At 39.1% G+C, this 26,660-nt stretch overlaps 1 protein-coding gene across 1 annotated transcript in view; it reads right to left on the bottom strand.

Moving 5' to 3' along the window:
* The window catches only part of NIBAN1 (niban apoptosis regulator 1), a 203,620-nt gene that overhangs the window by 36,767 nt on the left and 140,193 nt on the right, over nucleotides 1–26,660 (bottom strand). Inside the window, exon 6 of the mRNA XM_020984400.2 lies at nucleotides 8,962–9,077. Coding sequence (XP_020840059.1) covers nucleotides 8,962–9,077 — 116 coding nt within the window. The remainder of the gene's footprint in view (nucleotides 1–8,961; nucleotides 9,078–26,660) is intronic.

Genomic DNA, 26,660 nt, shown 5'->3' with positions numbered 1-26,660 from the left:
AACTTAAGGCAGCTAAGTAGCAAAGTGGATAGAGCACTGGGCTTAGAATCAGGAAGACTCATCTTCCTGAGCTCAAATCTGGCCTCAGATACTTACTAGCTGTATGACCTGGGCAAGTCACTGAACCCTGTTTGCCTCAGTTTCCTCAGCTGTAAAATGAGCTGGAAAAGGAAATGGCAAACCACTCCAGTATCTTTGCCAAGAAAACCCTCAAATGAGGTCATGAAGAGCTGTACATGACTTAAAAACGACTCAACAACAATAGCATTGTAGAAGCATACAAGAAAACCCTTCCCCCCACCAACACACATATATCTTATTATTTTGGCTAATTTTTTTTTTTTACTCTTTCACCTGGTAATCTCATCAGTTCCTATCATCTCTACATTAATGATTCTCAGATCTATTTATTTAGCCCTAACCTCTCCTAAGTTCCAGACTAACATCTCCAACTTTATCTTTAACATTCTTTCTTTAAAATGCTGAGTTCCAAATTCTTTCCCTCCTTCCCTCCCATACCTTCCTAACCTATTACAAAGTCAAGCAATATATCAATTCTATATGTGAAGCCATGCAAAATACATTTCCCTATTAGCCACGTTGCAAAACAGCAAAGCAACCACAAAAAGCAAGAACATAAAGTGAAAAAAGTGCTTCCATCTGCACTCAGTTTAGCATCTCTCTCTCTCTCTCCTCTCTCTCTCTTCTCTCTCTCTCTCTCTCTGGAGGTAGATAGCAGTTTTATCATGGGTCCTTTATAATTAATTGTCTTGTATTGATCAAAGTAGCTAAGTTTTTTTACAGCTGATCATCTTTACAATATTGTTGTTACTGTGTACATGTTCTCCTGGTTCTGCTCATTTCACTCTGCGTCTGTTCACATAAGTCTTCCCAGGTTTTTCTGAAACCATCCTGTTCATCATTTCTTATAGCACAATAGTACTCCATCACAATCAGATTGTTCGGCCATTCCCCAATTGATGGACATCCCTTCAATGTCCAATTCTTTGCCATCACAAAAGTGTGTGTGTGTGTGTGTGTGTGTGTGTGTACCTATAGGTCTTTTTCCCCTTTTCTTTGATCTCTTTGGGATATAGACCTAGTAGTGGTATACTCTGGGGTATGCAGAGTTTTATAGCCCTTTAGGCATAGTTCTAAATTGTCCTCCATAATGGCTGGATAAGTTCATAACACCACAAATAGTGAGTACATCAGTGCCCCAATTTTTCCACATCTCTTCCAGCATTCATCATTTTCTTTTTCTGTCATATCAGTCAATCTGATAGGTGTGAGGTGGTACCTCAGAGTTGTTTTAATTTGCATTTCTCGAATCAATAGTGATTTAGAGCATTTTTTTCATGTGACTATTGATAGATTTGATTTCTTCTTCTGAAAACTGTCTGTTCATATCCTTTGACAATTTATCAATTGGGGAATGGAGGCCAGGCATTTCCAATGACTGTTCTACAAGAAGCCTTTTTCAATCCCCCTAATGCTAGGTCTTTCTTCTGAGATTATTTCTAGTTGTTCCAGTATAGGCACATATATGTATATGTATATATGTATGTGTAACACACACATAAACACATAGAAATACATAAACACATATATACATACATATATAAATACACATATACACAGTACATATACAAATATATATACTATATGTATGTAAACATACACACACATATATACTGTGCATATACTGCTTGTACTATGTACAAACCAGATATATACTTGATTTTACATGTGTATATATACAGGCAGTTGTATATATGGGTAGATCCATACGTCATTTTTTACATGCTGTCTCCCTTACTAGACTGTGAGCTCCTTGAGAGCAGGCCTGGGTTCTTTTTTCCCCTTTTCTTTGTTTCCCTAGCATTTAGCATAGTGCATGACACGTAAGTGCTTAATAAATGCTTGTTGACTGGTTAGAACCAACCAATGAGCATTTATTAAACATTTACTACATGCAAATTATGGTGCGAAGTGCTGGGGATACAATTACATGAAAAAAGAATGACGGTCCTTGACCTCAAAGGGCTTCTATTCTAATGAGGAAAGACAACACATCGAGAGGAGCTCCCAAAGAGGAAAGGGGCAGGTGCAAAGATGGTGGAGATGTCTCTGAAGTGGTGTTGGGGCTACATTCCACATAAGATAAGATGAAAATTCACCTGTGTGAGCGAGGTGACCCAAAGGCGGAGAGGCAGGAGGGACGAGGAAGATGGCCAGGTGGCATAAAGAGGACATAGCTGGAAGATATGGAGTTTGAGATGTATACAGGACACTCAGGTTGAAATGTTCAGTAAAGGAGATATACGACCAGGAAAGAGACTAAGCTTGGCTCTATAAAGCTCTAGGAGGGGCAGCTAGATGGCGCAGTAGATAGAGCTCTGGCCTTGGAGTCAAGAGGACCTAAGTTCAAATCTGGCCTCAGACACTTCACACTTACTAGCTGTGTGACCCTGGGCAAGTCACTTATTCCCAATTGCCTCACCAAAAAGCAAAACAAACAAACAAACAAAAAAGCTCTAGGAGTTATCAGCATGGAGATAGGAATTAACCTCAAGCAAGCTGAAGAGGTTACCAAGTATAAGACTATAAAGTGAAAAGAGAAAAAGGACTTAGGGTATCCCTATAGTTAGAGGGAAAGGGGAAGTGAATAAGCATTAATTGTTGTTTCATTTTTCAGCTGCGTCTGATTCTTTGTAACCCTTTTTGAGGTTTTCTTGACAAAGATATTGATGTAGTTTGCCATTTCCTTCTCCAGCTCATTTTACAGATGACGAAACTGAGGCAAACAGGATGAAGTGACTTGCCCAGGGTCACAGCTAGTAAGTGTCTGAGGCCAGATATGAACTCAGAAGATGAGCCTTGCTGATTCTAGGCCCCATGCTCTACACACTGAGCCATCTGGCTGTCCCAAGCATTAATTACCTACTATGTTCTACATTGTCCTGAGCTACACTATAAAGAAGAACATTGTTTTTTGTCACATTAAAAGTAGAGGATTACAATATATACCTTGACCCATTTCAAATATGCCCAGTTTTTAAAAGTCAGGATTTCCCTTTGTATAATAACACTGTTATTCCTGGTACCCTGCTGTTCTTTCCTTTGGGACAAAAGGGTGCCCAGACCATCTGCCTTAAGAAGTGGTGAGTTTCCCCTCTTTGGAAGCCTTCAAGTGGAGACTGGGCAGACACTTGTTTAGTGTGCTACAGTGGGAATTCTTTTGGTATATGGGTGGGACTAGAGGGTGGCTGAGGTCCCTCCCAGCTCCCAAAGTGTGTCAGACATTCACCTATGCTTGCTTGCCAATGCCTCTGGGTCCTTGTGCCTCAATTACCTTGTCTGTAAAATGAATGGGTTGGACTAGGCCTTCTCTGTGGTCTCTTCTGTATATCACACTTTAAGGTTTGCAAAGTGCTTTGTATATATCATTTCATTCAATCTTCACACTAACTCTGCTGAGTTGGTAATGCAGGCATTAATATCTCCATTTTGGAGTCAAGGAAGCTGAGGCTCAAAGAGATTACATGTTCTTTTCAAGTTCACACAGCTAGTTATTGTCTAAGGGGAGATTTGAAACTAGGTTTAGGCTCGCCCTGAGTCCAGTTATCTGTCCAATACACCGCATTTCCCATGATGCTAATATTTTGACTCCTCTCTTGTCCCCTGGTCAGCTACTTCGAAGAGAGGGCAATATTATTACTGACCAACTGTACTGTTACTTGAAGACAAATATATATTTATATAAATAATGAATCAATCCATCAGGGTTAGCAGAAATACCTTAATATTTCCACCATAACAAACTTTATGGGCGAGTTATTCCAAGTTATTTGCTTAGCCTGGATATGGGACCGAAATAACCACAGCCATTACACAGAACAAACTGTGGGGGTACATCATGCTTTTAAGGGTGAGTCATTATGTGAAAGATAATCTTGCAAATTGACTGGAAGTCTTCTGATTACAGGTCTCCTAGGTTAGTACATTGTGAATAAGATCTTAGCTGGCATGAAGAAAATATGAAAATAAGCACAATGCTTTAAGTAAAGAATTCTATAGATCAGAGGGAGCCTTTGTCTGTGCCAAGGCAGTTGATAAATTCTATCCTCTTTAGCTTGCCTCTATTTTCTTTAATCTCTCGTTCTGTGGCATCCTTCTTTTTAGCACCTGGATCTCTTCTATTCTTTGCCACTCTAGGGATCTTGCTTTATTGTCAAAGGCTTGTCAACTATATCATCATATTATCAATATTATAATTATATTATCAATAGTTGTTGTTAAGTCGTTCAGTTGTATCTGACTCTTCTTTACTCTGCGGACTACATTTGTCCATGGGGTTTTATGGCAAAGATACTGGAGTGGTTTGCTATTTCCTTCTGCAGTGGATTAAGGCAAACAGAGCTTGTGATTTCCCCAGGGTCACACAGCTAGTAAGTGTCTGAGGCTGAATTTGAACTCAGGTCTTCCTGACTCCAGGCCCAGTGCTTTATCCACTGAGGCCTCAATGCCTGGCACATCGTAGGTGCTTAACAAGGGCAAAGTCAGAATGTCTTGGCTTCTATTGGTAAGTCAGATTCTTACAAGTTACATTTAAAAATATACTTTAAAAATACATACACTATTACTTCCTAGTAACTTCCCTCCCTTCCCCCAAATTCAACCCTTCTTTGTAGTAGAAAATTTCAGCTACATAAAACAAATCAACACATTACTCATGTCAGACAATGTATGTCTCACTACACACCCTTAGCCCACCACCTACTGAAAGGCTAGAAGCATACTTTGTTATTAATCCTTTGAAGTCACAATTGGCCACTGCTTTAACTTGAGTTCCTAAATCTTTCAGATTTCTTTTGCATTTTTGTGGTCATTCTGTAAATTATTCTCCTAGTTCTGCCTGTTTCAAATTGCTTCATTTCATATAAGTTTTCTCAAGCTTTTTTTTTAATGAATTCATCATGTTCATCATTTCTTACAACATAATAATTCTTCATTATATTCATAAACTTCAATTATTTGAACCATTCCCTAGTTAATGGGTACCCACTTTCTTTCCAGTTCTCTTTTACTATACAAAGTACCCCTAAAAATACTTTTGTTATCTAAGGGTCAGTCTCCAATGTCTTTGATTTCCTTGGGTAGAACCATCCCACCATTTCTACAGGAAGCAGTGTGGCATGATGAAACTGAACTGGAAATCCAGAGACTGACCGTGGCTCTAGTCCTGACTCTGGCACATCCACTGCTATTGCCATAACTAGCTGTGTGACCCTGGTTTCCTCACTGGTAAGATAAGGATGAGCTGAAAGGTTCTTTTCACTTCTAAAATTCTTTAAGTCTATAATTCCACTAAAAATATTTAAGTTATGAGGGAGTAAAGACTCAGTGATTAGGATATCCTCTGGTACAATGGAAGAACGCCAAAGGAAAGACAAGCTAAGGCAACAACACTCATACTTGCCTAGAATTTAACAGAAAATAATGATAATGATCAATTCATTCCAATGGGATGCTGGGCCTCGTAAATAGAGAGTAAATACTCTGGGAACTGCTCCCAGGCCTCCCTGGAGTCTAGGTTACTTTGTGACTTCAACATACATTGATTTCTCCTCTACTTAATTCAGTTTGATTCATGGTAATGTCTTTATTACAAATTGACAACCCTATTGTAACTGCCTGCATCATTTCATAGAACACTTTGTCACAGCAGTATCCAATGCTGATGTCTCAGCACTTGTTGTTTCCTGTGTATGCTTCCCTTGTCTCTCACCTCCTTAGGGACAGGATCTTTTACTCTTGTGTTGCACTCCAGAACCCTGTCAAGGACAATGCCCTCTTTTCATTCACGTAGGTTAGTAACTTGGAGTCACCATGAACTCTCTCCTCCCTTCCTCCATCCCCACTTCCAAACAGTTGTCATTTTTATTGCTTCTACTTCTCCAACCTCTCTTCTGTCTATCCCCTTCTCTCTCACACATGGAAGCAGCCACATGGTATCATAGCTAAAGAACAAGAGCTGGGAGTCTGAAAGCCTGGAGTTCAAATCCTGTGTCTGACTCCTCCTCATTGCGTCACCCTGGGCAAGCGACTTAACCTTTCTCAGCCTCAGTTTCCTCATCTGTAAAATGAGGATAACCCTGCCAGGGTTGTTGTGAGAATCAAATGAGAGGACATATGTAAAACACTTTGTAAATTGTAAAGTGCTGTGGAACTGGAAGCTGTTTTCTACACATTCTAGCTAGGTGGTGTGGTAGATAAAACACTGGACCTGGAGTCAGGAAGACCTGAGTTCAAACCCAGCCTCATATACTTACTAGCTATGTGACCCTGGGCAAATCACCATATGCTTCAGTTTCCTCAACTGCAAAATGAAGATAATAACAACACCTACCTCACAAGGTTGTCATGAAGATTAAACGAGATAACATTTGTAAAGCACTTAGTATAGCACCTAGTATACAGTAGGGGCTATATAAATGCCTATTCCCTTCCCTTCCCCCTAATTCATACCCTAAATTCAGTCTCTTATCTCTCTTGTTTAAACTAATGCAATAGAGTTTGGTCTCCACTCTCTTCACACAGTTGCCACATGCATACTGTTAAAACATAGATGCAACTATGTTAAAACCACTTCCTACTTAAAAACACTCAGCAGGGGGGCAGCTAGGTGGCACAGTGGATAGAGCACCGGCCCTGAAGTCTAGGAGGACCTGTGTTCAAATCCAACCTCAGACCAAACACTTGACACTTACTAGCTGTGTGACCCTCGGTAAGTCACTTAACCCCAATTGCCTTAAAAAAAATCATTCAAAGCTCCCTACTACTTCAAGGATAAAATATAAAATCTTCAGCCTGCATTGAAGCACTTATACAATTTGGATCCCACTTACCTTTCTAGTCTTATTTCATATTACTCCTCTTCACCTCTCCATTCCAGTCAAACAGGTCAGCTAGCCAACCCCTACCCACAGACGACATATCTCCCACCTCTGTGCCTTTTTACTCCCCTCCCTCCAAGTCTAACTGCCCTCTCTCTTCACGTCCACCTCTCTAGCTTCCATCAAAGCATAGCTCAGGTACCTTCTCCAATAGGAGGCCTTTTCCAATTTAGCTTATCAGTGTGATCACAGATTTAGAGCTGGAAGACACCATCATGCCTCATGCCCTCATTTTGTCATTATTCAGCCATCCAGTCACGTCCAACTTTTTGGGACCCCATGGACCATAGCACACCAGGCCCTTCTATCCTCCACTATTTCTCAAAATCTGTCCAAGTTCACATTCTTTTTTGCCAAGACGCTGTCTATCCATCTCATCCTCTGCCATCCCCACTTCCTTTGGCCTTCAATCTTTCCCAACATCAGGGTCTTTTCCAACGAGTCCCATCTTCTCATTAGGTGGCTTCAGCTTCGGTATTTAATCTTCCAGTGAATGGCCTGAATTAATTTCTTTAAGTATTAACTGATCATGCCCTCATTTAAAGATCTGGAAACTGAGGTTCATAGAGATTAAGTGACTTGCCCACAGTAAGCTGTCAGGGCTCTCTTTGTCTCAAAATTACCTTGTGTTACTTTGTATATAATTCTTCTTTAAATCTATATGTGGCAGATTCCGCCAGCAGAATATTAGCTCTTCGAAGGTGGGAAATGTTTTTGTTTTCGTCTTTGAAACCTTCGTGCTTTACACAAATCAGGTACTTAATAAATTTCTGTTGTCGACACAGACCTACGCACATAGTCAGTGATTCAAATAAGAGTGGAAAGAACCCTGGGTTTGATGTTAGAAGACCTGAGTTAGAATCCAAGCTATATTACTACAAAACTTCATGACCTTGGGATATCAGGGCACCTCTCTGGGTCTCAGTTTCCTCAGCTATAAAATGAAAATGTTGGACCAAATGACCTCTAATTTCCCTTCTAGCTCTAAATCTAATGATCATATGATGTGATAAGCTTTTTTTTTTTGTCTCTCATAAATACTTGATTTCTTTCACTCCTTGGAATTTTTAATGAATGCACTGGGGACACCTCAAATCCAGAAAATAATAATTTGTCCAAGTTCAGCTCTCTGTCTCAGGTTGAGAAATAAGTAGGCTTGGACTCCATGGAAAGGAAGATTCTGAGTCATATGGTAAAACAATAAAGAACAGTCTTGTCTCCTTGAGAAAATGTTTTGAGCTTTAGAAGTTTAATGACCATAGAAAGGCCAAGAGCCATCTGGCATCTTCCTAGTATTGGCTCCCAACAACAGGTCTCACAGACCCCAAGACTCTTCAGGGACATGGGGAAAAAATGAATTACATATTTAAAATCTGGAGGCCTATATCTAAATACATATTTTTAAAATCCTGTCTAACATTTCCTCTTTGTTTAATTACACACACAACTGACCACATTGTGAGAGCTAGAGTCATCATGCTGAACAGTTTTGGGGGGACCTATGCAATATGATGTCTGGAATAATACCCAATACTGCGGTCAGCTTACACTGGGTATTAATCAGCGTGGGCTAAATGAGCAAAAGTGAAATTACAATGACTAATCAGAGTAAATCATCAAATAGGGTGAAATGTGAAAACTTTGTTGAGGCCTTATTTAAAAAAAATTGTCCTATTTTGTAAATGCAATTGCCATCTTCTAAATCTCTCATTCACTTTCCTGGATTACTGGATTACCCTTTATGTCGAAAAAGATGTAAACAAGACTCTTCTACGCCTATGATGAAGTTCACTGGCTGATATTCTCTGGCACTCAGAATATGTACGTATGCGTACGTGTACACAGTTGTACTTAATCATTCTTGTTGGTATTGAACCACTTTAGATGAGGAGCACAATTCCCTCCAGAATTACTTCCCTTACATTGCAACTGAGACCATTATCTAAAATTACCATCACCATCAGAAATAAGACAATTCCAGGAAGGCTCAGCCTAACATTACCTGGACTTCATTCCCAGTGATCATTTCCCATGATCCATAGTGGCCTTTCTCCTGCCGGAAGAATTGTACCGCTTCTAAAAAGGCTTGGGCTTCAAATGTTTTCTGCTTCAAATAATCTATAAAGAAATAAGATCAGAGTAATTAGCAAGAAAAAGTATTTGACATTTTCCCTAGATTCTTTAATATGCTTTAACTTAGGTGAAATGGCCCAAGAAGCTTTGTAGTCAATGGCCTGCAAAGGTTTTGTCCTGCCATTTCAATTACTCAATTAACAAGCACTTCTTAAGTGTCTGATGTGCCAGGCATTGTGCTGGGGGAAGGACGAAAGTCAAACAGGCCCTGCTCTCAAGGAGCTTATGTTCTAAAGGGGGAGACATCTACATAGACAAGGATAGTTGAAGTAGGAACAACTGATTTAGAGGTGAGTGCAGTAGGAGTTGGGGGGGGATAGGAAAGCCTTCATGTAGAGAGTGGGGCTTGAGTTGAATATTGAAGGAAACTAGGGATTTTCAGAGACAGAAGGAAGAAGGGAGTGTATTCCAGACTCAAAGAAAAGTGCAGGGATGGGAAAGGGAGTGCCATGTAAGAAGAATGGGTTGACTGAAATATATAGTGTGTGAAGGGGAGTAATGTGTCTATATGGCTGGGAAGGTAGGGTGCGGCCAGTTTGTGAAGGGTTTTATCAAGCAAAGCAGTTTATATATGCTGTTAGTTCATATTGTCTCCTAGAAGGAACCCCTAGAATTTATTTAGTACTTGCTGTGTGACCTAGGGCAAATCCCTTGACCTTTCTGGGCCTTATTTTCTTATCTGTAAAATAAGGGGACAGATGAGATGATCTTTGAGGACTCTTCTGGCTCTAGATCTATGATCCCACAAACCCATGGTCCAATGCCACTACAAAGGAGCAGGACTGTAGGGACCAAGACAAGATCATACATCTGCTCTGATTTCAGAATCCCTGGGTTCAAAACCTACCTCTGCTATTTTCTATATGACTTTGGGCAAGTCATTTAATTTCTTTTGACCTCATTTGTCTTGTCTATAAAACGAGAGTGTTGGATTACAGTAAATGGCCTTTGAGGACTGTTTTAGCTTGAGATTTATGATCCTATGATATATAATCTTAGGGCCTATAAATCTGTGGGTCCATGCATAGGTTCCCAAAATGGGCAATACTGCCTCCTGTGAGGTGCTGGAACAATCCAAGAGGGTGGTAGTAGCCTAGGGTGCAAGTGGGGGGCACTGAATAAAAATAAGGGGGCAGTGGAAGCATAAGGAAAGAAGAGAAGATAAAATTTTGAAAACGCATTCATACATGCTGCATCTGTTGTGAACAGAGTTAAAGTCATAGTGATTATATTATTTTCCAAATAAACACACAAAATGCAAGTTATAACCAATCTGTGGTAAAGTCCTCCAACAGGTCTTAACAAGCAAGTGTTGGCAGGCAAGCATCTCAAGCATTGTTGGGCAATCTAGAGTGCATGGGCAGGAATGTATGCATGTAATGACTTGTTTACAATACAATACTATATACTGCATATTGCAATCATCATCAATATTGCATCATCAAAATTTCAATGCAGGAAAACCCCTCACAAATTTATAATAAATTATTAAATTTAAGATGCATCATTTTTTAAAAATTTTATATTTTTTTAAATGACACAAAGTTTTAAAAAAACTGTTAAAGGGTTAAAGAAAGTAGATTTCCAGGGGGCCACTAAGTAAATTTTTTTTAAAGGGGGTGGCAGGCCAAGTTTGGGAGCCTCTGTTATAGCTTCACATCCCATTAATTGTAGAATTCAGAGCTGAAAAGACAGGAAGAGCCTGAAGCTTATCAAAGTGAAGTGACGGGCCCAAGGTCATAAGGGACAGAGAGGTCAGAAGAGAAACGTCTTGACTCCCGCCAGTATTCTTTTCAATACAGTGGTGTTACCAAAAGGCTAATTAACTATAAGGAAAGAAACTAGACTTGTGATTTCTCCAGTATAGGGAACTCTATCCATGTTGGTCAGCACTTTCTCTGAAGGAGTGTTTATTGCCCAGGATCACATGGCTAGTATATGTGAAAGGTGGGACTTGAACTGGTAGATGTTTAACAACTGGCTTTCCCCTCCAGAAGAAATGTATACAGGACATATTTTTAAATTTAATATGAATTATTAATATGCTTTCTGCCACCTTCTTAAGTCTAGACAATCAACTAAACAATAAATCAAGCCCTCATTTACAGTGTTTGCTGATTTCCGAGGTGTGATTGCTCCTGCTGAAAAATACGTCAACTCTGGTAAGCTAGCTGAACTTGGCTCTGACTTGAACCTAGGTCTTCCTGGTTCAGAGAGTGGCCCTCCAGCCACTACACCTCTGATGGAAGACAAAAAGGTTCAGAATTGGTAGCAGGGCCAAACTCAGGTGAAACTGGTAAATAGGCAGTTAATTTGGGGCATGAAGAAGGAGTCTCCTTTCTCTTGCCATTTTCCCCTGCTTCAGATTTCTTATGTTGCTCACTGCAAGATGAGAAATGTCTCATGCTCCAAAATTATCCCTTCCTTTTCTCTCTTTTTACAGACATTGCAGATGGACATGAATGTGGGCCTGGAATTGAATAGAGGATGGAAATTGGGCTAGATTGCATTTGGAAAAGTATACTGCACTTTTAATCATCTCCAGCTGCTCCCTGCAGTAAAAAACCCATCTTTTTAACACCAATATTCTGCCAGTGATGTTATATGGCTGCAAATCATGGGACACCATGATCTCAGAAAAATCCCAACTGTGGACCATGGAAAGAGTCACGATGAATAGATGATAGTGTTAATAAGAGAAGAGACATCATCTAGGGCATGGATAACTAAAAAGGGAGGTTAGTTGACCACATAGCAAGTACAACCCAGGTAACTTTAACATATTTTAAAAACTAAGTGTTTTGGGTAAATGGAGGATTTATGTAAGATGCATAAGAATGATAAAGGGGAAGGCATGGATGAGCTGCAATCTGAATTGGGTAAGAGAATTCCACAGACATGAGATTATAGATCCATTGAAGTATCCTGCTCCATCACAACTTTTATTCCCTTGTACAGCGATCTTAACTGGTTATCTAGATGACTTCAAGATCTACATACGTAGTTCTCTACTGAACTTCAGGCCTACCTTACTAATTCCCCATTGGACATTTCCATCTGGATGTCCCAGAGGAATCTCAAACTCAACATGTGCAAAGCAAAACTGATCTTTTCCCGAAAACACTCCCTTTTCCTAAACTTCACAATGTCTGTTGAGGACACCATCATCCTCCCAGTTACCCAGATTCACGATCTCAGTCATCCTCACTCCCTCAACACCCTTTATTCTCCTCCCCATTTCCAATAACTTGCTAAGTCCTGTTGATTCTACCTCCACAACAACTTTCATCTCTGGCTGCTGGTTAATGCAGTGAATAGAGACGTGGGTCTAGAGTCAGGAAGACCTGAAGTCCAGGTTCAGACGCTTACTCGCCGAGTGAACCTGGGCAAGTCATTTAACCTCTATCTGCCTCAGTTTCCTCAACTGTAAAATAAGGATAATAATGGTACCTACCCTGCAAGGTTGTTGTGAAGTTCAAATGAGATATTGGTAGTTCTCAGTACTAGATATATGCCTGGCACACAGGAGATGCTTTTAAACAAAATGCTCATTCTCTTCCCCTTCCCTCCCCTCTTCTTATCCTTATGGCCTCCACCAGACTTCAGATCTCTATCACTATTCTAGGCAGAACTATTGCAATAGCATCCGAATGGTTCTCCCTCCCTCCATTTTCAATCCAACCTCCACAAGGCCACCAAAGTGATATTCCTTAAACAAGGTCTGACTGTGTCATACTCTTGCTCAACAGACTCCAGGGGCTTTCTACCATCCTTGCAAACTCCTCTTTTGGCACTTAAAGCCCTTAGCAATCTGTCTCCAACCTGCCTTTTCAGGTTTATTACATTTTACTTACTCCCCATTATGCGTTCTATGGTCAAGCCCAGACTGGCCTTCTTAGTGTTCTTCAAATACAACACTGCATCTACCATCTCTTTGCCTTTGCACAGGCTATGGAATGCAGTCTGTACCCACCTCTACCTCTTAGAATCCCTAGCTTACTCCAAAGCTCAGCCTAAGTACCATTTCCTTTATAAGTGATCTCCCTCTTTCATTGCCCTCAATTTTCAGTATCCAATATCAGTTACCTGATATTTACTTTGCAAATGTAAGGTACTGCCCTTTCTGGATGCAGTTTTGTTGTTGAAACGGGCAGGAAAAGAACATTTGTGTAAGGAAAACAGATTAAATTAACTTGTGAAGAAACACAGCCTCTCAGACAAAATGCTTTTGAGAAAAACAGCTTGTTCTGAGGACCATATAGAGAACAGTTCCTCAGATGAATGTACTAAGAGGGTTTGTCTGAAGGCACAGCAATCAGTGGGGTAATGATAGCTACAGGAAATTGTGGCCCATTAACCTATGTATGTGTGATTGTTTTTAGAGATTTGTAGTTTATAGCAGACAAGGTTTTTTTTTTAAGAGATTTATAGTTTATAACAGACAAAATTGTAAATTAAACCAAATAACTGCCTGGGGAGTAAAGAGAGATTATTTTAAAAACTACTGGGTTCATACCTGAAAGAAAATTAGATTTCTTGAAGTTTGCATCCTAAGTTTGAGTCACTGACCATCAGGAAGCTCAGATTGAGGCTTTGGAAGATATGAAATATTTGCAGGAGAAGAAGCTGTAAGAAGAGATAGAAGCAAAAGAGTATGCTGAGCTCGAGAGTTTCAGAAGCTGAGGACAGAAGATAGAAGGTTACAAGAAAAGCTGCATACAAGAGACAGAACATAGAATCTGCAGGAACTGAGCTGATAGGAAGGTTTTGCATGCAGATGCTCTGCTGGGAATCCACTGATTGGAAAAGAGTCATTGCTTTAAGGATTGGCTGGAGAAAGGCTGGCTAAGGTAAGAGAGTTCTTCAGTTCCTATGCTGGTTAGAAGAGAGCTGACTCATGCTGCTGTGTACAATGCTTATTGCTCACTAGCACCAACTATAACCTGAGAAAGGGGAAACCGATCGTAGGTGCCTGGCTGCTCTCTATTGCCCTCTCTGGTTTGAAAGACAGAATTTGCATTTGCTTTACTGTGAAAAAATGCTTAACTGTGACTGATGGACAAAGTGATTGCCACTGCTGTTGTCATTTTCAGTTGTGTCTGACTCTTTATGACCCCATTTAGAGTATTCTTGGCAAAGATCCTGGAGTGGTTCGCCATTTCCTTCTCCAGCTTATTTTACAGATGAGGAAACTGAGGCAAACAGGGTGAAGTGACTTGCCCAGGGTCACACTAATTGCCATATGTATCAGAGGTAGGATTTAACCTCAGGTCTCCCTGGCTGCTTCAAGGCTTCTTTTCTAACCACCATACGCCCTTCTCTAGGATTGAGGGATGTAAAAATCAGAATTGTAGATGAAACTTCCTGAGGCTTATATCACTACATTAAAGTGTTACTGGGCTGTCCTTAATAAGGAAGGAGAAGAGAACCCTAGAAACATAAAATCCACATATTGGATAGGTGACACTGAACAAGCCACTGCACCCTTCAGGTGCAACTCTTCACAATCACATGTTGCATAGCAAGTGCTGACTGGCAGAGAGAGAGAGAGAGAGAAAGAGAGAGAGAGAGAGAGAAAGAGCTCGTTCCCCACCCGAGCTTCCATCTTGGATGAAATCACAGAGACTGTCCAAAAACACCCACAACCAAAAATAAAACCCACCCAAAATCATAAAATCCTGGAAAAAATCTTAAAGTTAAAAGAGCTATACAGCTAAAAGAGACACTTTTGTCCATATTCCCCTGGGGTAGACAAGTAACAAATTTCTTTTTCTTCCTTCCATCCTTCTTGACTTTCTTTTTTCCCCTCCTTCTTTTCTTCCCTCCATCCTTCCTCTCTTTCTTAAAAAAAAAAAAAGGAAGTTCATGACTGATGCTCAATATCAACAGAGGGATTTGATCAAAAGTACATTTGAAGCCACAAAAATCTAGTCTTCAAAATTACTGCTTTCCATCCCTTATTATTTTCTCAGTATAACAACTGAATCAGAGGTCTCTGTGTATAAAAATGACAATACTTCCTCAAGGGGGATGCACTGGGGAGCACAGCATGTTGGGAGGGGTTCCACCAGCTGGAATGGAAACTCTAATGACTACATTGGGATTGGGGGGTTGACTCATGATCTCTTATTTTTAACAGCTGTCCTCATTCCCAACCAAAAACGAGAGAGATGGAAGAAAACACTGGTACTGTAGTTGGATGGAGTAAATGTGGCCAGTCATTGGATTTGGAGAATGTAGTTTTAAATTCCTCCAGCCCATGAAGGGAGCATAACTTTATTTATCCCCTCCACTCAACCTCAAAAATTAAGGGAGGTGACTGAAATTCTGTCCGGGTCATTTGTGGCCGTAATGAAGCATGCAATAATATTCTTATTGAGGTGGTGTTTAAAAAAAAACATATCTTTTTCAGATTTAACTGAAGAAATAGTTGAGGGGAAATGTGGAAGAAGAATGAAAGAGAGAATGACCAAAAGAGGGCTAGAGAAGTAGTAATAATGGTCCAGGGAGGGGTAGACTAACCACATTCAGAGACTGAAAGTATTAGTAACCAAACTTACCATGACAGAAAATTATAGTAATTCACCACTGGCAGCAAAGCCTAATAAAATTCAGTTTACTCTTGGTGACCTGACTGCCTCTTTACTATCAGAACTAATTCAAACTCTATTTCACTATTCCATCCATAACATGGAAAATTAGCTCCAAAACAAATTCATCATAAAATGTTCTCTTTGTTTTCTTAAATATAGGTCCTTAAGTAAGGAAAGAGCACAGGTTTGCTCCGTTAAAAGATAAAAATCCCAATCTTTATTCTCTACCCTTCCCCTAGTTGTTTACTAAAGGATCACTGAACTTTTTCAGAAGGTACACGTGTCTCTGAGAAAAATGTATATCAAATAACCAGGGTGGTGAGCTAATTAACTTCCTGCTCTAGTTCTTTAGCTACATCCCATGGAAAATAGGGAGCTAAGACATGTTAATTATCTTCCTTGCTCTTACCCACAAGCAAACTAAGAATCCAATTCATCTCAGTCCCAGCAACTTCAATAGTAGATGCCTTGAAAGGTTCAAGCCCCCTGAGATTGGAGATTGTGTCTATAACATCCTTAGAGCCTAACCATGATGGGGTCTACAATGCTCTGTGAGTGTGCATGTTGAATAAGTGATTCCCTGTGCATTTCTTACAGAAGTATGTCTTTGTGTCTCTTTGTGTCTATCTAACTCTCCAGCTTTCAGATTTCAAAATGTTTGCTGAGAAGTTCTTGGTCTGGAAACTCCATGCAAGTTGGGGGCTATAACAAATAGGTCAAGAATATAAACTGGAAAGGAAGGGAATTGATTTCTTCACCCACCACACTTGACCCAAACACCACTGAACATCATTGCTCCATGTTAGAATTTTCTGGGGGAAACAGAATGGAGACAGGGAAGCAGAATCAAGCCAAGTAGCTAGGGGCCACTGAAACTGGGCTTGGAGTCAGAGGAAGACCTGAGTTCAAATCCAATCTCAGATCCAATCTTGTCCCTGGGCACGTCACTTAACCTCAACTATAAAACGGAGATAACAACAGTACCAACCTCCCAGGGTCATTGTGAGGATCAAATGAGACAATATTTGTAAAGTGCTTAGCACACTGCTTGGCACACAGTAGGAATTATATAAATACTTATTCCTTTCCCTTCCCCCTCCCAAACCACTAAGCCACAAATCTAAGTGTTACATTATATCCTCCTCAATGTGGTACAGTGAACATACCTCCCAGATTTTCCCAGTTTTAAATATTAAAATATTCTGTCCTTTTTCCTCCATAAGCTATCAAAATGCTCTGGAAATTCCAAATATTTTGGCAAATAATAATCGAATGAATAATGTAATGAATAAGTAAGCATTACGGTAAATCCCTAAGAATTACAATAAAAATATACATGTCATCGTAGCATATTTGCAGTCATAAAAATGGTGCTGGCAATTTTGGTTTCTGATTGAATAGTCCTGACTAAGTTTTATCTACTAACAGAGAACAGAGCCAACTAATGCTGGTGATTGGAGGCAATTAACAGGAATGGGGGGGGGGCCACGACACTCCTGAGGAAAGTCAAGTCAAGATGGAAGAAAGTTCACCAAAGAATCATATGAGGTTAAACCAGTTCCATAAGATAACCAAACCCAATGGCTAAGTAAGAGGCTGGGAAGGACTTCAGACCAAGAAGGCAAAGCCAGGGACATCTATAGAGAGTTGGGGAGACTATACAATGAAGGGGAGCAGTAAGTACAACTGAGGCTATATATAGTTTGTTTCATACAACTTCACCAACCAAGACAGAATTCTTTTATAGAAGTATCAAGCTAACTCTATACCACTGTTACCCCTACTTCACTGTCACTGCATTGAACGGCCTGCCTAGGAAATCATGACAGGAAAGCAAAGTTGTTTGTCGTACGAGGTGAAGTCCAGCATTTCTAGGGACAGCTGTACTTCATCATTTTGCCTGTAATCTGAAGCTTTTTGAAGCATGTTCCATGTGTCCTGATTTGGGATTTAGAAAATAAGATCATTGCTGTAAGGGCCCACCAAAAACTGATCAAGAAGTTCTCTCTCAGAAAGATAGTCCCAGAATTTTTTCTGCCAATGACTTCTTTCGGCATCAGACTAAATTTTTGAAAGTTCCCCCATAGCTATAATTCCTTCACTTTTGCTAAAAGCTTTAGATATGCTCTTCTCTTCCAACTTTCATAGGAGGCAGTATGGTATATGGGAATGGGCTAAGAGTCAAAAGATGGAGGACATAGTTGGGGCTCTTCTTTTAGTATGTGACATTGGTCTTATGCCTCAACCTAAGCTCCATTTTCTTTATGAGAAAGATGGAGATAAAACACACCACCTACCTCATATGTTTGTTGTAAAACTAAATTGAGATAATGAATGCTAAAGTATTTTATGAACTATGAAGTACTAACTGTAAGTTACATTTATTCTCATTATCTGTTGGCCAAGAGCAGAATTCATATTATCCATAGTTACCCACCCACCACCACCCCAAAACAGTCTGGGGGGGCACCTGAAGCTTGTGATGTCTGTAGTCTTTATATTGGCAGTGGAATCTGTAAAGGGGGAGTTGATAAATGAGCAATGAAAAGGAGGGAGGAAGAGGGACTCCCATCAAAGAGTTGAGTGAATAAAATGAAATGAGATAATGTCTTTGAACACATTTCAAAAATATAAACTGTTGTACAAATTTAGTTCAGTTCTATGATATCATCAAGATAAGGAAATCCCAGGACGGAAACTTTCCACTAATCATCATGGGCAACTCCTCAACTTAGAATTATCTGGAGCCCTAAGAGGTCAAGTCGGTCAAGCAGTCAATCAACAAGCATCTATTGAGTGCCTACTATGTGCCAAGTGCTTAGCACAGAGGGGCTCCCAGACCTCAAGGAGCTCACATTCTAAGGTGGGGGGAGAGGAAGGAGAGGACATGCCAAGGACTTTAAGTACTGGCCACATATTAAATTTCTGTAACCATCATTTTCTTGTTGGATTCTTAAAGGATCCTTTTCTGTAATTTCTGGTAATAATAACCTACCTGCTCCTGATCTACTATCACAAACCCCTCTATTTCTATTAACAAATCTGCATGACTCAAGCATTTGTTATTGTCATCTTGACCTTTCTTTCACGTCAAGCAGTTATGGATATTTCCCACTGGCCTCTTTTCTCTACTCTTGTGGCTTTATTAATAACCTACGCCCATGTTCCTTTTAGAATGTCTCCACTTTATTCGATACTTTATGTACGTGATAGTCCACACCCCAGTCCAGTCCACTCTGCAAAGGTCCTCTGATCCTGAAGATCCCCACTTGAACTACACAGACTAATTAACCCAGGCTTAATGAAACAGTTCCTTAGGGTTCAAAGCTTTTGTAACTGTTTTCTAATTAAAGTCAAGATTTCAGAGCAGCTATACTAGAATCTACTCAGCTGTTTGGTCAAAGAGCAAAAGAATATGCTCTAGGTTTGTTATTGTTATTGTTGAATGTGCAGCTTACAAAGCAGTGACTGCAGATCTGCAACAGAAACTGGGCTTTGGGAGGTGGCAAGTTAGTAAGATTTTTTTTTTGAGGCAATTGGGGTTAAGTGACTTGCCCAGGGTCACACAGCTAGTGAGTATCATGTTTCTGAAGCTGGATTTGAACTCAGGTCCTCCTGACTCCATGGCCGGTGTTCTATCCACTAAGCCACCTAGCTGGCCCAGTAAGATTTTTTAAAACCCATTCTAGAATTATTTTCCCATGCATCTCTTTCTCCATCTACAATTAGTTCTAATGCACTTCTCAGAACTGTCCAGAAGCCTTAAGAAAAGAACTATTCTTTTATTTTCTCATCTGTAAATCAAAAGGGCTAGGTAATCTAGTTTAATTCTGAGGTTTCTCCTTGCTCTCACATTCTGAGTCTATGATTCTATAATTCACATGTTTGCACTATTGAGAATGTTAGTATAACTTCTGACCCAAACTATTTTGGTCTTCCAGCTTTTCCCCTCCAAATTATGGACCTAGAAAAGTGGTGAGTCAGTTCAAGCACAGTTTTTTCCTACAGATTGTGATTATCAGAGGACTCAAAAGGCCTAAAAAGTAATTTAGGATTACAGACATTGCAAACTGGAAAGTACCATAGAGATATGTTGATTTTCGCTTACATATGAAATTTCATCTATATAGGGAACTCCCAGTGTAAAAACTCCTTCCACTGACGCAGAGCCGCAACTCATCTATAGCTTGTAGTCTTAGAGCCTAAGGCACTCTGACATTAACTGGTCTGCCCATGTACACAGCCAGTAGATAATAGAGACAAAATGTGCCATGTAGGCCTTTCAGATTCCAAGACTGGTCCTCTAAACCACCAGACTCCAAAGTGAGGGCTATGCTATTACTCCAAGGGGGCCATGATAGAACCCAAAGGGGTAGCCAATCAGAGTAAGAAGATGAATTACATTCCACCCCCACCCCCCAGATAGCCAATTGTGGAGCACCTCTCCAACACAACTATATCACCCTCTTAACTCATTAACAAGAACCACTACCCAACTCTGCCCAGCCACTACCACAGCTGGCCACCTATGGATGTGTAAACTCCCAGCCTTTCTTCTTCAGCACTAAAAATCAGCCTCTTTGGCTATTTTTAACCTAACCCCAACCTGGCACTGTTACCAACAGCTAATTAATAAATCCAATAAAGCCAAGATTAAAAGGGAAACAATTAACTAGGGAAAAACTTCTTTGCAGCAGGTTCTTCTGAAGGTCTCATTTCCAAGATAAATAAGAAAGTATTTCAGATTTTTAAGATTAAGAGCCATTCCCCAATTGATAAATGGTCTAGCGATACAAACAAGCAAAAGTACATATGGCCATGTGAAAAAAATGCTCTAAGTCACTACTAAATAGAGAAATGCCAATTAAAACAATTCTGAGATTCTGCATCGCATCCATCAGGTTGGCAAAGATGACCAAAAAAAAGAAAATCATAAATGTTAAACATGGGAAAACAGACAAATTGATGTATTATTGGTAGACCTGCGAATGGATTCAACCATTCTGGAAAGCAATTTAGAATTATACCCCAAAAAATTACTAAACAGTACATGCACTTTGACTCAGCTATACTACTGCTGGGCCTCTACCCAAAAGAGATCAAGGAAGTAGAAAAAAATCCTATATGTACAAAAATATTTATAGCATCTCTTTTTTTCTTAGTGGCAAAAAACTAGAAACTTAAGGGATACCCCTCATTTGAGGATTGGTTGAATAAGCTGTGGAATATGAATGTGATGAAATACTGTTGTGCTGTAAGAAAAAAGGAAAATAGATGGTTTTTAAAAGACATGGAAAGAATTCTATGAACAGATGCAGAGCGAAACTAAGCAGTCAGAACAACTTATCCCATAATATCAATATTATAAAAATGAATAATTTTGAAGGTACTAAAAAACTGAAAAGGATGAAATGAGCAGAACCAAGAGAATAATTTATACAATAACAACATCATAAAGATAACAACTTTGAAAGCAATGAGAACCATGATCACAGCTATCTGTGGTTCCAGAGAATTGATGATGAAACATGCTATCCATGACAGAGAGGTAATGGATTTGGGGGCAAGATGAGATATATGTATTTTTGTACACAGTCAGTGAGGGAGTTTGTTTCGTTGACTGTGCATATTTGTTACAAGCAAGTTGTTTTCATTTTCTCTTTTTTTCCCCAATGTGATGGGAGGGGGTAGAAAGGAGAGAAAATAGATTTCTGTTCACTTAAAAAATATTTTTTAAAAATAGAGAGGTTAGAGGAAACCTACAGATGTGAAATGTTGCTTGCATTTTCAGCTGAGGCCCCTGTATTGTTATTTTTACTTAACTGTTTTACTTTGTTATAAGAGAGCTCTCATGGAGTTGGGATCTGGAATCTGGAAATGTTTGTCATGGAAAAACACAACATATCAATAAAACTTATTTTGAAAGTACAGAAAGATATACATAATGGAGATTTGCTGTTTGGTATGCAATCCTTTTTTTTCTATTATGTATATGCAAATGCTTTTGTTTAGGTGGGTTACATCTATTGATATTTATCATATTAGAAATTAAAATATTTTACATTATTACAGAAATAGTTTTGACCTCATAGAAAGGGTCTTGGGGATCCCCAAGCCATACTTTGAGAATAGCTGAACTAGATAATTACTAAGGTCATTTACAATACTAAAGTCAATGATACTCTCCATTTAGCGCTAGAAACACAAGGCATAGGACAAGAGGAGAGAAGCAATGTGGTTTGATGGTAGGAGAGCCAGCCTTAAAGCCAGAAGACATAGGTTCAAGTTCCACTTCTGATGCACCTCTCTGTGATCACGGGCAAGTGGGGTAGCTAGGTGGCACAGTGGAATAGAGCACCGGCCCTGGAGTCAGGAGGACCTGAATTCTAATCCGGCCTCAGATACTTGACACTTACTAGCTGTGTGACCCTGGGCAAGTCACTTAACCCCATTGCCTAGCAAAACAAACAAACAAACAAACCAACCTAGGGATCATGGGCATCAATGCTCAACAACTCTCTAAGACTGTAAGTTGCAGAGAAGGTAGAGACCAACATTGGTAGGAGGAGTTTCATCACCTGGGAGTTCCCTGAACCAGTAAAATCAATCCTCATTCTTATCTCTATAAGATAACAATTACAGCTGCCATTTCAAGTGCCTGAAGTCCTGCAAAGAATTTCATTTGAAGATGAGACACAAGAGAAGGGGGAAAAGAACAGGCATTTGTTAAGTACCTTCTGTGTACCAGCCACTGTGCTAAGCACTTCACAAATATTATCTCATTTTCCCTCTCAACAACCCCGTGAGGTAGATGCTATTATGATCCCCATTTTACAGTTGAAGAAACTGAGGAAAGCAGAGGTTGTGACTTGTCTGTGGTCACATAGCTACTGAAGTGTCTGAGGCTGGATTTGAACTCAGGTCTTCATGATGCCAGAATAAACACTCAAAAGACTGCATAGTAGAGTGTAAAGAGTAAGGGATTTGGAATCAGCAGACCTGGGTTCATCCCCAGGCTTTGCCACTTAATACCTGCATGACTTGATGAAGTTATTTAACCTCTCTGAGCCTCAGTTTCCTCATCTGTAAAATGAGATATCCAAGGACACATTCAGTTCTAAAGTTCATGATCCTATGATCTTTGCCATTTGGTTCAAGTCAGTCAACTAGCATTTATTAAATGCCTGTTATGTGCCAGACATGTGCTGGGAATAGGGACAGAGACTGCATGATACAATGAAAAAAACACATGGTATTTGGAATCAGAGCACCTGGGTTCCAATCCTAACTCTGCCACATGTTACTTGCCCATCTTGGGTTAGGTCACTTAATCTCTGAGTCTCGGTTTCCTTGTCTATAAAATGAAAGTGTTGGAGTAACTGATACTTAAGGTCTCTTCTAGCCCCACATCTATGAACCTATGCTCACACAAACTGCCTAGGAACATGCTTTCTCTGTCTGCCTTCATTTCCTCATCCAAACTCATTCTCCCACAGCTGCATGGAAAACTTGTGTTTGGGGGAGATGAGTGAAGTAGCTTCCAGGCGAAGGAGAACTCCTACAGTTCCCACAGGGATGTTGGTTGGTAAGAACAGCCAAAGAGAAATCATTTTTCCTTCCATACACATTTATAAACGCCTCCATCATCAGGGACTGCAAAGTTCCATAGCCTACTACGCAGTCATCTCAGATCTTGACCCATGTTAGCTTGTGGGGGCTCCTTGACTCAACATTGCATTGGAAGCTGCCACATGATTGACTTTAAGAGGAAACTAAGCCAAGCCTTATTAGTGGCTCTGCCCCAGTGATTTGTGGAAGTTATATAACTGCATTACTCACCATGATTCCTAGTGAATCACCGTATTCAGTTACATCCAAACAGTCTGAAGGCCTCATGTCCTGTGCCCTTTTCCCTGAGATGACTGAAGTGAGACTGCTGTCCCTGATCTTTTACAATAATAAGGAAAAAGAATAAAAAAGGCTTTGAGACAAGCCTTGATTCTGAGCAGCTCAGAGTTGGATCATGAATCCATGAAGAATTCATGAATTTTACCTCATCATTCCCATTTTTATAGGAGGGAGAAACTGAGTCAGAGCAGTTAATATATGAGATCAAAAATGGATATATTGAGTCAGTTGGGGAGCCAACACTAAAACCCAGGAATCCTCCCTACCTGCCTGCCTATTTTTCTCTGTGACAGATTCCAAAATAATCCCTTAGGCGTTTAAGAGGAGTGTGTGTGTGTGTGTGTGTGTGTGTGTGTGTGTGTGTGTGTGTGTGTGTGTATTTTTCCCCTTATTTCAGCATGATGTTTAAAAGACTATACATAATTAGCCTACATCTCCCAAAGTCTTAAAATTTTGATTTATCAAATCTATTTTACCAAATAGCAAAAAGTTATTTTTGATAAATTGCATTTTATGTTTTGAAAACTGTTCCTATTCTTTGACCTCTTATCTATTTGCAGGTGGCTCTTGATGTTATATATTTATACCTATCAATTCTGAATATTAGAGTTTCATCAGAGACATTTGATGAAAACATTTTCCCCCAAATTACAGATTCTCTCTTTTTTTTTTAAGTGAGGCAATTGGGGTTAAGTGACTTGCCCAGAGTATAGCTTCTCTTCTTATTCTACCTGCATCAACTTTGGCAAAAAGTTTTTTCATTTTAAATAATGAAAATTGTTTGTTATGTCTTTTTTAAGTTTTGCACATTTATTTGATAACCAATTAAAGCAATCTCAAGATTCTGCAGGTTAAAACACAGGATAAATGATATCATAGGTGCTCCAGTGGAACCAGAATCTCTTGACTCTATAAGAATTCCCACTGACTTCTTTTTAAAAAAAATTTATTCTGAACTTAAATAAAACACAGGATACAAAATATACCCCCATAAATAATCAGCATTTCTATATATTACCAACAAAGTCCAGCAGCAAGAGATAGACAAATTCCATTTAAAATAATTGTAGACAATATAAAATACTTGGAAGTCTACCTGCCAAGACAAACCCAGCAACTATATGAATACAATTATAAAACGCTTTTCACACAAATAAAGTCAGATCTAAACAACTGGAAAAGTATTAATTGCTCATGGATAAGCCAAGCCAATATAATAAAGATGGCAATTCTACCGAAATTAATCTATTTTTTCAGTGCCACACCAATCAAACTATCAAAAATATTTGATAGAGCTAGGAAAAATAATAACAAAATTCATCTGGCTCATGAGATCAGGAGAATCAATAAAAAAAATGTGAAAGAAGGTGATCTAGCCCTACCAGATCTCAAACCGTATTATAAAGCAGTAATTATCAGAACAATCTGGTACTGGCTAAGAAATAGAGTGGTGGATCAGTAGAACAGATTAGGTACAAATTATATCACAGTAAATGACTATAGTAATCTAGTATATGACAAACCCAAAGATCCAAGCTTTTGGAACAAAAACTCAGTATTCAACAAAAACTGCTAGGAAAAATGGAAAACAGTGTGACAGAAACTAGGTATAGACCAACACCTCACACCATATATCAAGATAAAGTCAAAATGGGTACGTGATTTACACATAAGGGGTGATACCATAAGCAAATTAAAAGAACATAGAATAGTTTGTCAGACTATGGATAAGGGAAAAATTTAGGACCAAAGAAAATATAGAGAACATTACAATATGTAAAATAATTTTGATTACATAAAATTAAAAAGTTTTTGCACAAACAAAACCAATGCAACCAAAATTATAAGGAACGCAGAAAACTTAGGGGAGGGAAATTTTGCAAGAAGTATCTCTGATAAAGGCCTCATTTCTCAAATATATAGAGAACTGAGTCAAATTTACAAAAATACAAGTAAATGGTCAAAGGATATGAACAGGCAGTTTTCAGACAAAGAAATCAAAGCTATCTATAATCACATGAAAAAATGCTCTAAATCACTACTGATTAGTGCAATTTAGATGCAAATTAAAACAACTCCTGAGGTACTACCTCACACTATCACATTGGCTAATATGATAAAAAAAGGAAAATGTCAGATGTTGGAGGGGATGTGGGAAAACTGGTATACTAATGTACTCCTGGTGGAGCTGTGCACTGATCCAACCATTCTGGAGAGCAATTTGGAACTATGCCCAAAGGGCTATAAAACTGTGCATACCCTTTGATCCAGCAATACCACTGCTAATCTATATCCCAAAGACATCCAGAAAAAGGAAAAAATGACTTATTTATACCAAAAAATATTTATAGTAGCTCTTTTTGTGGTGGCTAAGAAGTGGAAATCAAAAGGATGCCCATCAATTGGAGAACGGCTAAACAAGCTATGGTGTATAATTGTAACGGAATATTATTGCGCTATAAGAAATGACAAGCAGGTTGGTTTCAGAAAAATCTGAAAAGATTTACATGAACTAACGCTGAGTGAAGTGAACAGAACCAGGACAACAGCAATATTGTTTGATGAAGAACTGTGAATGACTTGACTGTTCTCAGCAATATAATGATCCAAGACAATCCCAAAGGACTAATGATGAAACATACTATCCCCCTCCAGAGAAAGAACTGATATTGTTTGAATACAGACTGAAACATGCTATTTTTCACTTCCTTTAATTTTTTTCTTTTATTTGAGTCTTCTTGTACAAAATGACTAATATGGAAATATTTTACATAATTGAACATGTATAACCTATATCTGACTGTTTACCATCTGGGGGGGGAGGGAAGCAGAGAATTTAAACTAAAAAATTTAAATTAAAATGCTAAAACATTTAAAAAAAAACAAACATTTCTATTATGTCTTATGTAATCTCCTCTATTGCTAGTTTGGTTATGAATCATCTCCCTAACTGTAGTTATAAAAGATAGAATCTTTTATTCTCCTCTAATTTTTTAAAATGATGTGAACATTTATATTAGATTGCCTATTCATTTGGAGTTTGTTGTGGCATGTGGTGTAAGATGCT

This window comes from Phascolarctos cinereus, unplaced genomic scaffold (assembly GCF_003287225.1).
Source record: "Phascolarctos cinereus isolate Bilbo 61053 unplaced genomic scaffold, phaCin_HiC Scaffold_5;HRSCAF=322, whole genome shotgun sequence".
Lineage (NCBI taxonomy): Eukaryota > Metazoa > Chordata > Mammalia > Diprotodontia > Phascolarctidae > Phascolarctos > Phascolarctos cinereus.
This window is presented reverse-complemented; position numbering and strand designations above follow the sequence as displayed.